The 17,864-nt window shown below is 39.7% G+C and overlaps 1 protein-coding gene across 1 annotated transcript in view; it reads left to right on the top strand.

The window, feature by feature from the left end:
• ect2 (epithelial cell transforming 2) overlaps positions 1-17,864 on the top strand; it is a 65,066-nt gene that overhangs the window by 4,404 nt on the left and 42,798 nt on the right. Inside the window, exons 4-7 of the mRNA XM_073825519.1 lie at positions 10,197-10,292; positions 13,866-15,919; positions 16,048-16,070; positions 16,384-16,446. Coding sequence (XP_073681620.1) covers positions 10,197-10,292; positions 13,866-15,919; positions 16,048-16,070; positions 16,384-16,446 — 2,236 coding nt within the window. The remainder of the gene's footprint in view (positions 1-10,196; positions 10,293-13,865; positions 15,920-16,047; positions 16,071-16,383; positions 16,447-17,864) is intronic.

Genomic DNA, 17,864 nt, shown 5'->3' with positions numbered 1-17,864 from the left:
CTGGAAAATGCATTGTTCTTCACCAAACTGTTGTTGGATTGTTGGAAGAAGTTACTGTTGGAGGGTGTTTTGGTACCATTCTTTATTCATGGTTGTGTTTTTGGGCATAATTGTTAGTGAGCCCACTCCCTTGGATGAGAAGCAACCCCACACATGAATGGTCTCAGGATGCTTTACTGTTGGCATGACACAGGACTGATGGTAGCGCTCACCTTTTCTTCTTCGGACAAGCCTTTTTCCAGATGCCCCAAACAATCGGAAAGAGGCTTCATCGGAGAATATGACTTTGCCCCAGTCCTCAGCAGTCCATTCGCCATACTTTTTGCAGAAGATCAATCTGTCCCTGATGTTTTTTTTTTGTTTTTTTTTTGAGAGAAGTGGCTTCTTTGCTGCCCTTCTTGACACCAGGCCATCTTCCAAAAGTCTTCGCCTCACTGTGCGTGCAGATGCGCTCACACCTGCCTGCTGCCATTCCTGAGCAAACTCTGCACTGGTGGCACTCCGATCCCGCAGCTGAATCCTCTTTAGGAGACGATCCTGGCGCTTACTGGACTTTCTTGGACGCCCTGAAGCCGCCTTAACAATGCAGTGTAAAGGTTTTTTTTTTGGGATTAAGTTAATTTTCATGGCAAAGAAGGACTATGCAATTCATCTGATCACTCTTCATAACATTCTGGAGTATATGCAAATTGCTATTATAAAAACTTAAGCAGCAACTTTTCCAATTTCCAATATTTATGTAATTCTCAACTTTTGGCCACGACTGTACATTTAATAATCGCTCCGCTCCAGCTCCGGATTCACAATTTCTCGCTCCCGCTCCACTCCTCGCTCACTGATATCAGAAACACCGCTCCACCTTCGCTCCACGTCAAAAAATTCAGAAATAATGTTTGAAATATAACGGCCCTGTTCATAACACGTATTAAAATTAAAAAAATACTAAAGTAAAATAACAGGAGAGTTTGGAACACTAGTGTGCAAACTTTGTTCCTACCACATACCAAGCTAATAACATTGTCAGCATTAAAAGAGTATAACTGCTGCTTTATGCAGTGCAAAGTTTGTAAATAAAAATACATTTTCGTCAGTTATTTTACCTATGGATCGCTGCATTTCTTACAGATTTCTGCTCATTCGAAATCTGATACCATTACATTTGTTTTAATGTATTAACAGAGCGGTTGCGTGTGAATTAGTATTGTACCTGTTTAAATCATGCTTTCACCTAAAAATATTCAGTATCTAGAAGGAACAAGCTAATTCCTTGTGAACTATAATTTACCGCTCATGTCTGTTGCCGTCATCATAGCCTTTACATTCTTTCTGATTTGAGTGATCCATCTCTATCAAGCTAGCTATCAGTGATGCGCGGGTCAATGTATAAACAACCCGAACCCGACCAACGTTTTCAACTAACTAGCCCGCAACTCGGACCGCAAAAAAAGAGAGAGAAAATATTGTACCCGACCCGCTTCCTGACCCACATGTTTAATATTTGCGTCTGACACCAGCGATTATATGCAGCTATGCGGTGGAGATCATTCGTCATTAATTGGGTAATTTTATCAAAAGAAATGTTCTTGATTACAAGAAAAATACAGATTGTTCTTCTAATTTATTTTGTCCTTCCTTTATACAGATTTCAGTAGTTTCATTTTCAGTGATTCTCCGATGTTAAATATGATCAAGAATTATTTTATTTCGATCTACAGTGTAATAAAAGTTAAGAAAAAGATTAGCCTATAGCCTTAAATATATATATATAGACTACAAGCTAATTCCCTTTTTCTTAACTTTTAACTTCTAAAAAGTTATCAAGAATATTAAATCAACTTATTAGACTAGGTTAACGAATTTTCTTATACAAACATAACGAATGCACTTCAAAATGAAGTTTTCATATATACTGTAAATTCAGGAATCACGAAAATGACAACATATTATTTTATATATATATATATATATATATATATATATATATATATATATATATATATATATTAATTGTATAGCTATAATAGTTGTATCAAATGAATAAAGAAATTATAGTGGCTTGAATTTATTAAGTAATGTTTAATTTCGTTTGTTTCACTGTCTGGAAATGTAAAGAAAAAATACAGTTTTTACTTGGAATTCGTTTTTAATCCCTGGTTATAAACAAGCATATACATGAGATAATTTTATATATTATTGCTTGAATAAACGTTTAAAAATAGTCCTAAATTTTATAATTAAGGAAATTAAACAGACCTAGGCATTTGAAAAGACATAGTGAAATGTGTCTAATAATTCCAAAAAGAAAGAGAAGCATTGGACATAATCAAAATATTCGAGACATTTATTAGGAATACCATTTTCTTAACAATTAAGATGCTGCATGTGTTCATCCAGTCTAATGTAAGTGTGCGTCTCTCCCTCGACTTTCCCAACAAAAATCCCACCCCCTCTCAGAAAATACATAAAACTGACATTACTGAGCTATATGTGTTTAAAAGTAGCCTATTAAAATGGTACAATGGCATTGCTCAGTTCAACGTGTTGGGAAATCGGGCATTTTGTCCCGCGTCAGCATTTATTCAACAGTTAATAACGCTCAACATTCAGAAGGTAAATATTTCATAGATTTCATAGAAAATTGTGTCTAGTACTATAAGTACCAGTACTTATGCATTCCCGCTACTAGTTCTTCATCTGAAAGGGCCTTCAGTGCGAGTGGGAACATCATCACATGTAAGAGGTCATGTCTTAAGCCGAACATAGTTGACCAACTTGTCTTCCTCGCACTCAACCTATAAATTTGACAGAGACATTTTTTCTACTTTTACAAAGTAGCCTTTTATGTTTGCACTTTTATTCATGGCTAATGCCTTAAACAGTGTTATGTTCAACTCTGATATTTACTTTTGATACTTTATTTTGGTTTGCAAACTTTGCACTACAAGGTTGAAAAATGTTTTGTTTATTTTTTATAATTGAGTGCTTTTCTGCTCAGAAACTTGAAATGGTTGTGCACTTTAAATAAAAAAAAAAATAGAGTTTATTTTGATAATACTATTTAAATAACTATGATGTGGATAAAAAAATGTGAAGGCTACTGTAGCTCTACCTCCACCACATCTGTTGTCATTTGATACATTTATATTGCTGCACTAAAATGTATTTTTCTCATTTGTGACAGTTCAGTTAAATGTCACTTCAAAATAAAGTTGCAAAAAAAAAGTATGCACTGAAACTTTTCAGAGAATAACTGAAAATGCACTTTATTGTGGTATATTGTGATATATATCGTTATCGTGATATAAAATAATCCATATTGTGATATATAATTTTTTCCATATCGCCCAGCACTACCTCCATGTGCCAGCTACTGAGATGAGCAGCTCTGTGAAACAGCCAATCAGAGCAGAGCCCCTCATTAATATTCACGGACCTTCCAAATAAGGCAATAACAGAGCATTTCATTCTAGGCACAAATCCTAGGGTTGTAAATGGACCTGTAAAACCGTTTCTGGAGACTTTCCTATGCCATATAACTTCTATGTAGATATCAGAGAACAATTTAAAATATTGTTTCAATGCATTCTATGGCACCTTTAAATATGCGGCTCTCTTTTGCAAGACGCGAGTGCAACTGTGATAGATGTCCCTCTAGAAACAAAATATGCATTCTGTCTGAACGGCTTGGTTTAAGTCAATTCTAAGTCAATTAAGTCAGTTCAATTCTGCCTCTTTTTGTTAAATGTCAGTTTTAATGAACAAATATAGCTGCTAGCAGCGATTACGGGGCCAAGCCTTTGTGGCTGCTTTAGCTTGTTTCAAGGTTGGATTTTATTTAGATGCTTTTAACCATTTAGCTGAGCTCTCACCGTCATTTTTGAACACTTAAGTGAAAATGCAGCTTTCAAACCAAGTTTATTATAGTTTTGCTTTTTTTTTATTGCTTTTATTTTAATAGAGTTTTCAAATTTCGTTTTCATTAGTTTCATTAACGATTTTGTTTGTTTTTAGCTTCGTTTTTATTTTGTAAATACATTTATACTTCGTTTTTATATAGTTTAGCTTTAGTTTTATAGAGATCAAGAGTGGACGGGTGACGGTTAAGGGCTTAAACTCACCAAACTTAGCATGCTTTCCACCCAACCGCTCTGCTGCCCTTCCACACTGTACCGCTCTTCCCTTCTCTACCGCCCTTTTGCCTAATAACGATTGGCTTATTTGGATTTAATTTGAAAGTTTAAAAAATTCCAATGGTCAAACACTTGCAACACACCAAATCTGAATTTAAGTCATTAGCCATTTGCAAATCATACACTGATTTTGAATTTTACAGAGACTTGAGTTGTTAACTTCAGCAAATTGCTACAATTGACACAATTTTACAAAGTTGCATCACATGGGATTCAAACCCACAACTTGACAGGGTTCAAGCTTTGGAGCCAGTGGCTTAGCAGAGTGTGCCACTCAGTTGACACACAGTCATACTGGTTCCAAAAGAGAGGTTGTGGAGTGAGAATGAGATGACAAAAACACGACTTGGCATTGTAGACAGATTAGCAAAGGTATTTCTGGGGAACAGAAGTGAATATCAAAAATCTTTTGAAGGGGTTAAACTCACCAAACTTAGCATGCTTTCCACCCAACCGCTCTGCTGCCCTTCCACACTGTACCGCTCTTCCCTTCTCTACCGCCCTTTTGCCTAATAATGACTGGCTTATTTGGATTTAACTTGGAAACTATTAATTTTTGAACACTGAAGTGAAAATGCAGCTTTCAAACCAAGTTTATTATAGTTTTGCTTTTTATTAAATTGCTTTTATTTTAATAGAGTTTTCAAATTTTGTTTTCATTAGTTTCATTAACGATTTTGTTTGTTTTAGCATTGATATTTAGTTTTTATATAGTTTAGCTTTAGTTTTAGTTTTAGATTTTAAGAGATCAAGAGCGGATGGGTGACGGTTAAGGGCTTAAACTCACCAAACCTAACATGCTTTCCACCCAACCGCTCTGCTGCCCTTCCACACTGTACCGCTCTTCCCTTCTCTACCGCCCTTTTGCCTAATAATGACTGGCTTATTTGGATTTAACTTGGAAACTATTAATTTTTTAACACTGAAGTGAAAATGCAGCTTTCAAACCAGGTTTATTATAGTTTTGCTTTTTATTAAATTGCTTTTATTTTAATAGAGTTTTCAAATTTTGTTTTCATTAATTTCATTAACGATTTTGCTTGTTTTAGCTTCGTTTTTATTTTGTAAATACATTTATATTTAGTTTTTATATAGTTTAGTTTTAGTTTTAGATTTTTAGAGATCAAGAGCGGACGGGTGACGATTAAGGGGTTAAACTCACTAAACTTAGCATGCTTTCCACCCAACCGCTCTACTGCACTTCCACACTTTACTGCTCTTCCCCTCTCAACTGCTCTTTTGCCTAATAATAATTGACTTATTAGGATTTAATTTGAAACTTCTAAACAACTTTTAAAAATTCACATGGTCAAACACTTGTGACACACCAAATTAGATTTTTTTAAAAGCTTTAGCGTTTTGCTTTACACAGCTTGCAAAATTTAATGAACTTGCACCACATGGGATTCGAACCCACTAGCTCCTGATCAAGTGTAAGTCACCCAACATGTTGCGCCACTGAGGAGTTGGGTAATGTCATAGTTTGGACGATGTTTTCAGAAGTGATGAGTGTTTTTGTAAGAATTGTTGTATCTCTGAAACAGTAGGTGGCGCTGTCTTCAAACTTCCGAGGTACCTCCAGGACATTGTGTTTATGATGCTTAGTGATTTTTGTGCAGATATGTCAAATGGTTTAAAATATATTGCAATTAATGCCACATTTCAAAATGGCGGACACACGGTTCAGTCGATCCTGGCATAATTGATATCCTCAGATTCGGCATGACCCAATGAATCCACAGACACCAATATATTGATTTTGTGACTATCCGTTCAAAAGTTATAAGCTATTACATGGTTTTTTGCTATTTCATGACCCATAGGTGGCGCTATTCCCAACTTTGGCATGGACCCTCAGACCATGGTGCTAATGAAGCATACCAAGTTTCAGTTCAATTGATTAAAGTTTGGCAGAGATATAGCCTCTGAACCAATTTTGGGTCAACCTCATTAATTTTGCTACATCATAACTTTTGAACAAAGAAGACTAAATTTTTTTTGGCTTAGTTTCGTCTTTTCAGCTCAGTCTAGAGCAGTGGTTTTCAATCCTGGTCCTGGGGACCCACTGCTCTGCACATTTTGTGTCTCTCTTATTTAACACACCTGATACAGATCACCAGCTTATTAGGAGAGAGATCCATGTACTTAACTGAGTGTGTCAGATAAGGAATACATACAAAATGTGCAGAGCAGTGGGTCCCCAGGACCAGGATTGAAAACCACTGGTCTAGAGATCATCTGAGCCAAATTTGAGAAGAATTGGATCAAGTTTGAAGGAGGAGTAGCAAATAGACTGATTAATGTACTTTTCAAAATGGCCGCTACTGTAATGGGTGGAGTTTTAATGTAAGGTATTCAATGTGATCAGCGTGATGAGAGGAATCATGTCTACTAAGTTTCATTTTTCTAGATTTAGGGGTTCAGGAGTTATTAGCATTTTTATGTTGAATTTTTGGACTAGTGGTGGCGCTATAGAGTTGGTCCTAGGGACTTCAAATTTGGTCAGATTACTATTTATGGTCATGACTATATTTGTGCCAATTTTCATCATTTTCCTATATTGCGTTCTAAGGGCTGCCATAGACTCCCATTGGCCAAGAAGAATAATAATAATAAAAAAAGAAAACATACAGATACAATAGGGGCTACAGCCCTTTCAGGGCTTGGCCCCTAATAATAGAGATTATAAAAGTATAAAGTATAAGAGGCTTATATAAAAGCAAATAAAGACAAAAGCGAACAATTTAGTCAAACATATGCTACAAAATCAGCGCTGTACTACGGTTCAAAATAAATATATATAGTTAAACATAACTTTGTGCTTAGCCAAAACGATATGACCAGGAACAAATAATAGATTAATGAGAGAAACGATTGTCTGTTATATACCCAAAACAAATAGTATCTTATGTTTAATCACTACAGAGACATCAGAGTCAGCGTCCATAAGAACAGACAAGAACACATTGAGAAACGGCTATTGTCTGTATGAAAATATACAATTATAAAATACATTGTTTTATAATTTTGTTTGCGCACTCAATTGTAAATAAGCCCAGCACGCATAAACTGCATCGATGAACGAATGAAGTAGAGGCTTTATCCCCCTGTAGCACGCACAAGACACAATTCTAGTCAACCAATCACTGTTCTGCAATGAGTTTAGCTCTACCCTTTTGGTACCTTTTGCTGTTCTAGGTACCCCAACAGAAGGGTACCAAAAAAGTGGTACGGTATATTGTCTGCAATTTTGGTACCTTTCACAACTTCTGAAAATGGAAACGGTAATAATTGCCTACCGTATTGTACTGTACTGAACCGTACTGCTCGGTAGGGTTGGGCATCGAGAACCGGTTCCAACTTGGAACCGTTTAAAAAATAACGATGCCATTGGAATCGTTTATAAAATTTGTTTTCGATTCCGATCATCGGTTCCAAACACGCAAGTTTTGGTTTCCATTGTGGCCACCGTATTTCTGGAAATGCTTGCCGCGCGCTTGTTCAGTTGCAGCTATGGAGCACGGTAAGCGGCGCTCAAAAGTGTGGCTTTATTTCACACTAAGGGTATATACTCACACTAGGCAGTTTGAACCGTGCCCAAGTGCGTTTGACCACCAAAGCGCGGTTCGTTTGACTAGTGTGAGTGCTCCGAGCCGTGCCCGGGCGCGGCTCGTTCAGCCGGCCCTGGCCCGCTTGGAAGAGGTGGGACGGTAAAGTTGGAATCTGGCGCGGTTAGCATGCAGTGTGAGCGCTAACCGTGCTGGAGCACGGAACAGGACGCGTGATGTCGCGTTTTTGCGAGGTAATCAGCGTTTTTATAGTCCATAATCAAAGCTGCAAAGTCCTTGCTGCACTTCAGCCGCTACCTTGCAAACCTCCTCATATACAAGCAGCACGATTGCGCAAAAATTTTCGTGACACAAGTGCGATAGACATGTTTAACGATAGGCTGTGGACAACCGCGGAACAAACGACTCAAAGTTACTATCCACAAAGTAAAAGAGCGATGGACTAAATTGCAATCAGCGAGAGCGCGCTCTTCCTGTGTTTTTACATGCAACACATGTGACAAAATGATATCTTGCACGGGAGGATGCACTACGAATATAACGAAACACCTACGCCTGCCTGATGTACAAATTAAGGGGTGTAGCCTGTTTGACGTGCTGTGCAGGTCCACTGTCTCGTCATGTACAGAGAGTCCAGACCAGGGTGCAAGTTCTGCATATCTGTTTTTGGGCTGGTGCAGAGGCATTCCTAATTTTCTCCTACATGGGCTGCAGCTCCTAAAACTAAAACTCATATTGAATCAAAATAAAATTATCCTCTGTGAAATCAAATGAGCCTGTGACATGTTTTGACTCAGCCCACAAAGAATCGGAATTGAGAATCGAAAAGAACCAAAATCGAAAGGAAGAATCGGAATCGGAATCAGAATCGTTCAAATCAAAACGATGCCCAACCCTACTGCTCGGTGGAAACAAGCCATTAGGTACCTCAACAGAAGGGTTCATAAAACAGTGTTATGGTACAGTTGGCTATTTTGGTACCATTCACAACTTCTGACAATGGAAACTGAAAAAATTGCATAACGTACCGCTCAGTGGAAACAAGCCATTAGGTTATTTAATTTCATGCTATATCTGATTGAGCTGTTTGGTCAAGTGTTTCAGTAGTACACTTCCAGAATAAAAGAAAATCTTATGATAATTTACTCTCCCCCATGTGATCTAAGATGTTCATTCATGCCTTTCTGTTTTCAGTCGAAAAAATTATGTTTTTGTGGAAAACATTCCAGGATTTTTCTCCATATAGTGTCGAATGTCCAAATTGCAGTTTCAGTGCAGCTTCAAGGGGCTTTAAACAATCTCATCTGAGGAATAAGGGACTTTTTCATATTACTTATTGGTCATTTTCTAAAAAAATAAATAAATAAAAATGCATGTCTATGATGCATTACGTAATCTTGTTACAAAGGTTGTGCATGGTTGGTTCTTCGTCTGTGAACTCTGACAGGGCAAAAAACTCATTGTCTCCAACTTTGTCCAACATCGTTGTTTTACCTTTTTTTGTAAAGGGCATTTGACTCGTTGCACGTTTGCTTTGTAAACACTAGGTTGGTGCTTCAGCCTATGTCATGCGTGACCTTTCCAACATGATTACGTAATGCGTGAGATTGGGCTGGTGCAAGACGAGCATTTGTGGTTAAAAAATATATACATTTTAAGAGTGACTGATCGTTTCATTTGATAAGACCCTTTTTCCTCAGCTGGGATTGTGTAGAGCCCTCTGGAGCTGCAGTAAAACTGCAAATTGGACCTTCAACCTGTTGGCAACCATTGAAGTCCACTATATGGAAAAAAATTCTGGAATATTTTCCTCAGCCTTAATTTATTTGTGACTGAAGACATAAAAGACATGAACTGTCTTGGATCACATGGGTGTGAGTAAGTTATCAGGAAGTTTTTATTCTGGAAGTGAACAGCAGCTTAGAGGGCAGTGTTCTCTTTCATTCTGAACTGGATTTGATACTAATGAACATTTTACTCCACATTCTTACACTGACATGTGGTATGGGGCGGTTGGGAGTTACCAGGCAAAAGGTTATGAATGTGCCTTCATTTGCTCTGACAGTTGTGTTTGGAGGCAACGCAGGTCAGCGATGGGACAGTTAGGCTTAGCACCTGATGAATGAGGTTAAATGTGTGTGTATTCAGGATGAAAACGTCTCATGTAGTGCTCAGGGGAGGAAGGGGATGTTTCTGAAAGTCTCCTCTCTTTGCCCTTGACATGATGTGAGAAGACTTCAGATGTAACTGCTTCTTTTAGTAATCTATTCTCCCTGCCCTTATGCAACTTATTAACGTAGCAGAACTTCCTCCTGGACTTTTACTTGACATTTGTTTGAAGTTCTCATCTCGCTTCTGACAGGTTGCAAGGCCCTCTTGCCTGGGGAATTTATCAGCTTTGGGTTGCCAGGTTGATGTCAATTCTTCATTTTTACAGGCCATCACTATAATGGAAGTCCCGGTGGTAAAGATTAAAGAAGGGCAGCCGGGCACAGAGGCGCGTGAGAAATTGATAAAATCTATAGTCAATATGGTACGTCTCGGCACCCGGAATCTTTGCATGCTTGAAAGCACCGGGGGATTTGCGGCATGGTGTTTTAAGGGGGGAGTTGGTGTGGCACTGCGCTGTTTAATATCAAATTCACTCACATGGTGGTCTGGACTAAATTCTAACAGTGTGATCTAACAACTTGTTCTGTGTTCGTTCAGCAGGTGGTCTTTAATCCATTGAATTAAGTATTAATTCAATTAATTATGTAATCAGGCCTTTGGTAATTAACCTCTGTTTTAGTTTCATGCTTAATTTTTTCTTTTAATCTTTATTTTCACATTCAGGTAAGTCACAGAATATTAATTTTTGAAAGTGAATCCCAAATGACTAGAATAATGGAAATTTATGCACTAATTCATCTCCCTTCAGTTCCCTTAAAAAGCTTAATGGGCTGTTCACAGCGGACATATTCTTTTGTATGTTCTCCTGGGATACAATTTTGTATATGCTGATTTGCTGCTTAAGAAACAGGATTTTTAATAGAAAGTTTAAAGGGGTCATTAGATGCCCATTTTCCACAAGTTCATATGAATCTTTAGGGTCTTAATAAAAAGTCTGTAATATACTTTGGATAAAAATAATCAATAGTAGGTCGACGCCGATAGTCTTGTGGGCAGCGCGTCGACATACAGCGACGTTGCGCTCCGGGCGTCCCGTGTTCGAATCCCGATTCGAGGAACTTACCCGATCCCGCCCCCCAACTCTCTCCCACTTCACTTCCTGTCCTGTCTCTGCTGTGGGATAACGAGGTGTAATGTTTACTTTAGCCACATTTAGCACGTTTAGCATTTAGCACGCTTAGCACATTTAGGCCATTTGCAAAGATGCATAAAAAACCCTTATACTCACTTCTGCTGTGTGTAAAGCTGCATCAGGAATGATTCACACAAACATATGTAGATCGGGATCGGCACTTTCCTTTTAAAACCGAAAGTAGCGTTAATCCTAGGGGTGGGCGGTACACCGGTGTCATATTCAGCACCGGTGTGACATTGCGCCACGACATGGATTTTCTAATACCGTCAATACCGTAATAAATCAATTATGTGCCTCGAAGGGCTGCATTTACATCAATAATAGCTAATTCTAAATAATAAGGCATTAAATTTTCTTCAAACGTTCAGTTGTGGTCTGAATACCTGTCCTTATACTATATATCTTGTTGTAAATAAAGTAAAACATATTTGTATCAGCTTTGCAGGTGGTAGGTAAAAGGGGAGTGGCCATTAAATGACTGGTGAAACACCATGAAGAAAGGTCGGGCCTGTAGCCTATACCAGGGGCGGAGTGGCAATCGGGACGACTGGGACTTTTCCCGGCGGCCGGCCGAAGGATTTATACAGCGGATCACAAATTGAGCGGGCGCGAGGCGAACGCGACCGGCCTGTTTACTTTTACTTTCGATTTTGCGATAACGCACTCACTGTGTAGAGGGAGCAGCACATCTTATAACGTTAATAGATATTTGTCAGTGAGTACAAGATTGCAGCAAATCCTCCAGTCTATTTTTGTAACCTCTCTTTACTTTCGACCCGTGATCATTCAAATCTAAAGGTCATTGTACACTGAGTCCGATTTTCGTATGCGTTTTTTTTTTAGTTTTCTCATATTCGCCATCCTTATCAAAATGCTTATGGATGCGAAAATGCAGAAAATCAAACACGATCCGATTTTTTTTTTTTTTTTTTTATGACGGACGAAAGTTTCAGAGGCAGTGTGTAAACTCGATTAACATAACCTATATTTTTTTTAACGTGCAAAAATATCAGACGAAAATTTCGTACTCATGTGTGCAATGACATTAACTCCCAGCAGCCTATACGGGGAGGCTGTTTCCCCACAGAATTGGTCTACTTTTAAACTGTTGTCATGGGTTGATTTCCCCCAGTTATTTAAAGGTTTTAAATATTGCAGAAATTAAATTTCAATAAAAAATAATTTTTGTTGTACACTGTTAAGTAAGATCTTTAGGTTTTTTGCAAAATAAATATGTTAAGAATGCATACTCTCCCATGTCTCTTTTTGATAAGGATACCTACCACTTACGTATTATATTATAAAAATATTAACTTTATTCACATACTAAAGGGACAGGACAGGCTACTCCTCCCAAAATGTACTAAAAAAAGTAATACCGTGATATTATACCGTCACCGTTCAAAAGATGAAAAATACTGTGATATTAATTTTAGGTCATATCGCCCACCCCTAGTTAATCCTCTGCGTTTTCAGTGGCTGAGATGTCAGGAGTAAATGACTGCTATGTTCATTATTGCATCCAACAACAGAACACCTCAATCGCTCAACTAGAGTCTTCCTCTGCACCTGAGTCGACACTATGGCAATCGTATTTGGAGTGTTTCAGCTCGGTGAGGGCGGGTCTAAGGTAAGACACTCATGTCAATCAATTGTGTTTAGTCACAACAACAAGAAGCTGAGAATGAGCTGATTTTAAAAAGGGGATATTACTTTTAAAGATTAAAAAAATACCACTGGGAGGATTTTTATCATTGTAGGGTGGTTGTGTACTAGGGGTGTAACGATACACCAAAGGCACGATTCGGTTCGGTTCACGGTTTTGGAGCCTCGGTTCGGTTTCTTTTTGCTGTGGGGTTAGGGTTGATGTCATCTTAACAGCAATGCTAAGGAACAATAGATTCACTTAATAACAAGAACAACTAAACTTTTTCTTTAACTTTGCCATTACATTTTTAGTACAGTCAGGATACCTGAGTAAACAACAAAAATTAATGACGTCAGTGGCGGCGCACACAGTTGCAGCGGCTCAGTGTCTCACCGGTCGGCGCTATGTTTGGATGTTTTTGTACGTGTTTTGTTTTATGTGCATTTGGTTGGGCGAATATCATCTACAGCCGACAAGATCTACTTAAGATTGGAATATCTTGCAAAACGAGTGTGACAAGCGAGTTTCACAGCTCAAACAACATTCCGGTGGAGATGGCAAGAAACCCCGGCTCTCTGTGGATTATCATCCCCGCGGGGAGGAGACGAAGGCGGCGGAGAGAGAGGAGGCAAAAGCGAGGCTGCAGGGCTGGCCCGCTAGCCAGGCTACGGAGACAGCCATTCAAACCACCGCTCCCCAGTCTATTTCTCTCAAATGCCAGATCCCTCGCAAACAAGATGGATGAATTGAGGCTACAGATCGCGGCGAACAACAGCGTCAAAAATGCGTGCATTCTACTCATCACCGAGACCTGGCTTCAACAATCCATTCTCGACACTGCTATCGAGCTAACCGGCTGCACAACACAGCGTCATGACCGAACTGGGGACTCCGGTAAGAGCAGAGGAGGGGGGCTTTGCATTTACGTGAACAACTGCTGGTGTACAGATACAGTGATTATAGACAGTCATTGCTCACCGGACATAGAATATCTGACTGTTAAATGCAGGCCCATCTATCTCCCAAGGGAGTTCACTGTTGTCTTAATAACGGCCGTTTATATACCACCACATGCAAATGCTAACTCTGCCATTGGACTGTTGCATTCTACAATTAGCAATTTACAAAGTTTGCACCCTGATGCTGTGCAGGTCATTGCAGGGGATTTTAATCATGCAGAATTAAAGGCAGCACTCCCTAAATTCCACCAGCATGTCAAATGTGCTACTAGGGGTGTGAACACCCTGGACAAAGTTTACTCCAACATCAAACGGGGCTACAGGACTAAACCACTACCACACCTGGGCCAGTCCGACCATCTGTCCATGCTTTTAATACCAGCATATGCCCCCATCAAAAGGACCGCACCTACCATCACAAAGACTGTTGCAACCTGGCCGGAGGGTGCCTCACAGCAGCTGCAGGACTGTTTTGACAGGACCAACTGGGAGGTCTTTGAGCACCAGGACCTGGAAACATTCACAGACAGTGTATTATGCTACATTAAGAACTGCATGGACATTGTCACAGTGAAAAAACGCATCCGGATATACCCCAACCAAAAACCATGGATGACCCAGAAGGTCCAGCAGCTACTTAGAAAGAGGAACACTGCCTTTAAGTCCAGGAACACAGAACAATACAACATAGCTCGAGCAAACCTAAAGAGAGCCATCAGAGAGGCCAAAGCAGACTATAGGAGGAGGATTGAGGACCATCTAGGCAGCAACAACAGCCGGCAGGTGTGGCAGGGAGTCCAGCATCTCACAAACTACAGGACCAACATCAGAGCCGCCGTGGGTGACCTCGCGCTGGCAGAGGAGCTGAACATCTTCTTTGCCCGCTTTGAGGCCACTTCACCGGAGACAGCACAGCCCAACCAGGTCCACAGCAGCAGGATCCTCACTCTTGAGGAGCATGAGGTGAGATGCACACTGCGGGCTGTCAACCCGAGGAAGGCGGCCGGGCCTGATGGAATCCCGGGACGAGTGCTAAAGGACTGTGCTGACCAGCTGGCTGGAATCTTTACAAAGATCTTCAACCAATCACTCGCCCAGTCCACTGTCCCACCCTGCCTAAAGTCCTCCACCATAGTCCCCTTGCCCAAAAAGCCCCACATATCAAGCCTCAACAACTACAGACCAGTGGCACTCACTCCAGTGGCGATGAAGTGCTTTGAGAAACTGGTCCGCAGACACATCACAGCAGCCCTGCCCCGTAGCCTTGACCCTCACCAGTTTTCTTACAGAGAGAACCGATCCACAGAGGATGCCGTGGCCACAGCACTCCATGCTGCCCTTTCACACCTGGAGCAGCAGGGATGCTATGTGAGAATGCTCTTCGTGGATTACAGCTCTGCTTTCAACACCATCATCCCACACAAACTGGTAATCAAGCTGGTAGACCTGGGGCTGCCACAAACCATTTGTATGTGGATTAGCAGCTTCCTCACAGATCGCAGGCAGAGAGTCAGGGTGGGCCGTTATACATCCACGGCCATAAGCCTCAGTACCGGATCACCTCAGGGCTGTGTGCTTAGTCCCCTGCTCTACTCCCTCTACACACACGACTGCACCCCCGTCCATCACAGCAACACCATTGTGAAGTATGCAGATGACACTACAGTGGTGGGGCTTATCGCGGGGGGAGACGAGTCTGCCTACAGAGATGAGGTAAAGCAACTATCGACATGGTGCACAACTAACAACCTCCTCCTTAACACATCAAAAACCAAAGAACTCATAATTGACTACAGGAGAAACAAAACCGACATCTCTTCATTAATCATCAACGGGGACTGTGTGGAGAGGGTGGCTGACTTCCGCTTCCTGGGAGTCCACATCGAAGACAACCTATCCTGGAGGGTAAACACCGATGAGCTGCTGAAAAAGGCCCAACAGAGACTATACTTCCTGAGAATACTCAGGAAGAATAACATCACACAGAGACTTCTGGTGTCCTTCTACCGTGCCACAGTAGAAAGCATAATAACATACTGCATATGTATCTGGTACCCTAGCTGCACAGTAGCTCATCGGAAAGCACTCCAGAGGGTTATCAACACTGCCCAAAAGATTGTTGGCTGCCCTCTCCCCTTACTGGAAGACCTACATGGCTCCCGGTGTCTCAAAAAGGCACAGAACATTATAAAGGACACCTCACACCCTGGCCACCCCCTGTTTGAACTGTTGCCTTCTGGCAGGCGGTACAGACTAATTAATGCAAGGACAAACAGACTCAAAAACAGTTTTTACCCAACTGCAATAACCGTTCTAAATGATGCTGCTAAGAAATAATGTGCACAATCACTGTTTAATCAATGTATTTTGACAGGAGAATGCGTGACAAAAGAATGTGTGAGAGGATGCATGTTACTGAATGAATGATGCACTGACTAGAGAGCACTTTAAATTTCGTTGTACCTGTGACAATGACAATAAAGATCTATCTATCTATTAAATAAATACCTCCAATATAGACTAGTCAGAAAAAAACAATTCTCTTTAGTGCAGCCATCTTATCTAAGTAAATTAAAATTAAATAAATAAATAAATAACTGCAGTGTAGACTACTGAAAGATAAACAGGCTTGTCCTCTCTAAGGACATTTGGAATATTCAATTAAGTTTTAAGTTCTTCTTCAAAAACACCATAATGTCCACATTCTCAGGTGAGAGGCTTGATCTCTGTGCTGTAACAATGTACCCCGCTGTAGAGAACACCCTCTCACTGGGTACAGATGTTGCTGGGACTCCAAGGTAGCATTTTAGAGCTTGACATTAAGCTTTGAAATGTGCTTGTCCTTCGGAAATGTAAATTAGACATTCACTTGTCCGAGTGAAAAATTTACTTGTCCGGGGCAAAAAAATGCCTTTTTTTGCTGTAAATTAATCCATTCTGAAGCAATAGTCTCATCACTACTCTATAAGCCCTTACTTTAATCTGAATATTTGTGATATTTGCCTTAAATTGATTTCTAGGACACTTTTTAACTTTATTTTCATAACCTTACTAACTGTATGTGTCATCATTCACATCAAATTCTTAAATTTTATCAATACATCAAATTAGAATAATTAGACTCTGTATGGTTGCACAAATTAAATCAATATCAACAAACTCCATCTTTCCATTGCACAGGAAAAACCGAGCCTGCAATGAAATTGACATTTAACTGTATTTACTTAGACTGTTTAATGAAGATAAGAGGTTCCAAAAATGCATTTACACAGTAAAATTGCAGATACATAAATAATGTAATAAGATTAGTGTTATACTTTTTTTAAACATAAATCTAAAATATTGGAAAAATGCAATACCTTTAAATATAAAACCAAACCACCAATAGGTGGCAGTAGTCACTGTCTTAATGAGCGAGTCCCGAATTCAACCATAGATGGATTCAACCAGTTCGTTCACTGACTCACCCGATTCATTAAAAAAATGCTAAATGATTCAGTACTGAAATACCGCTGTGTTGCTCGGAGATTCACAGAGGTTCTGCTGTTGCTTAGAACTATTTTCGTAAGCAAAAACGGTTAATGATGTGTCTAAAATGTAAGTCAGTTAATATTAACTACTAGTTTATTGAACTACTGTTGTATAAAATCAATGTCACTTTTGCAATCGTAATGGTGCTTTTCTACCGCAATATATCTGTTAAATGCTTGTTTTTTTGTGTCTGCTGTTGCGCCTATTAGTGTTGATTTTCTGTGAGTCAGATAGCCTGCACGAGCTTGATACTTGATACTGTCCGTGTTCAGTCATCTTAAGTAATAAAATCAGAATTATGCTCACCAAAGTTTCGTTGCTGCGCTAGTAATTGTTTGTAATTGATGTTTTAATCAGGTTACTTGTCCGGTCGGGCAAGTAAAATCCTCTTTCACTTGAGTCCCTTTCACAAAATCCACTTGTCCCGGACAAGCGGACAAGCGTTAATGTCGAGCCCTGAGTAACCGAGTGTGATCGCTCACTCAAGTCACATGACATGACATGCACTTGGAAAATACTAACTTTAGAATATAATATTTAGAACAAAATTAACAACAAAAACTCATCATTACTAATACAGTTTAATCAAATGTGATAAAATAAAGATGTGTTTAAATTGGTTACATTAGTTAGAGACAAGTGACGAAGATACATATCGTG

Source organism: Garra rufa, chromosome 20 (genome assembly GCF_049309525.1).
Source record: "Garra rufa chromosome 20, GarRuf1.0, whole genome shotgun sequence".
NCBI lineage: Eukaryota > Metazoa > Chordata > Actinopteri > Cypriniformes > Cyprinidae > Garra > Garra rufa.
Note: the sequence above shows the minus strand (reverse complement) of the source record. Positions and strands in the feature narration are given on the sequence as shown.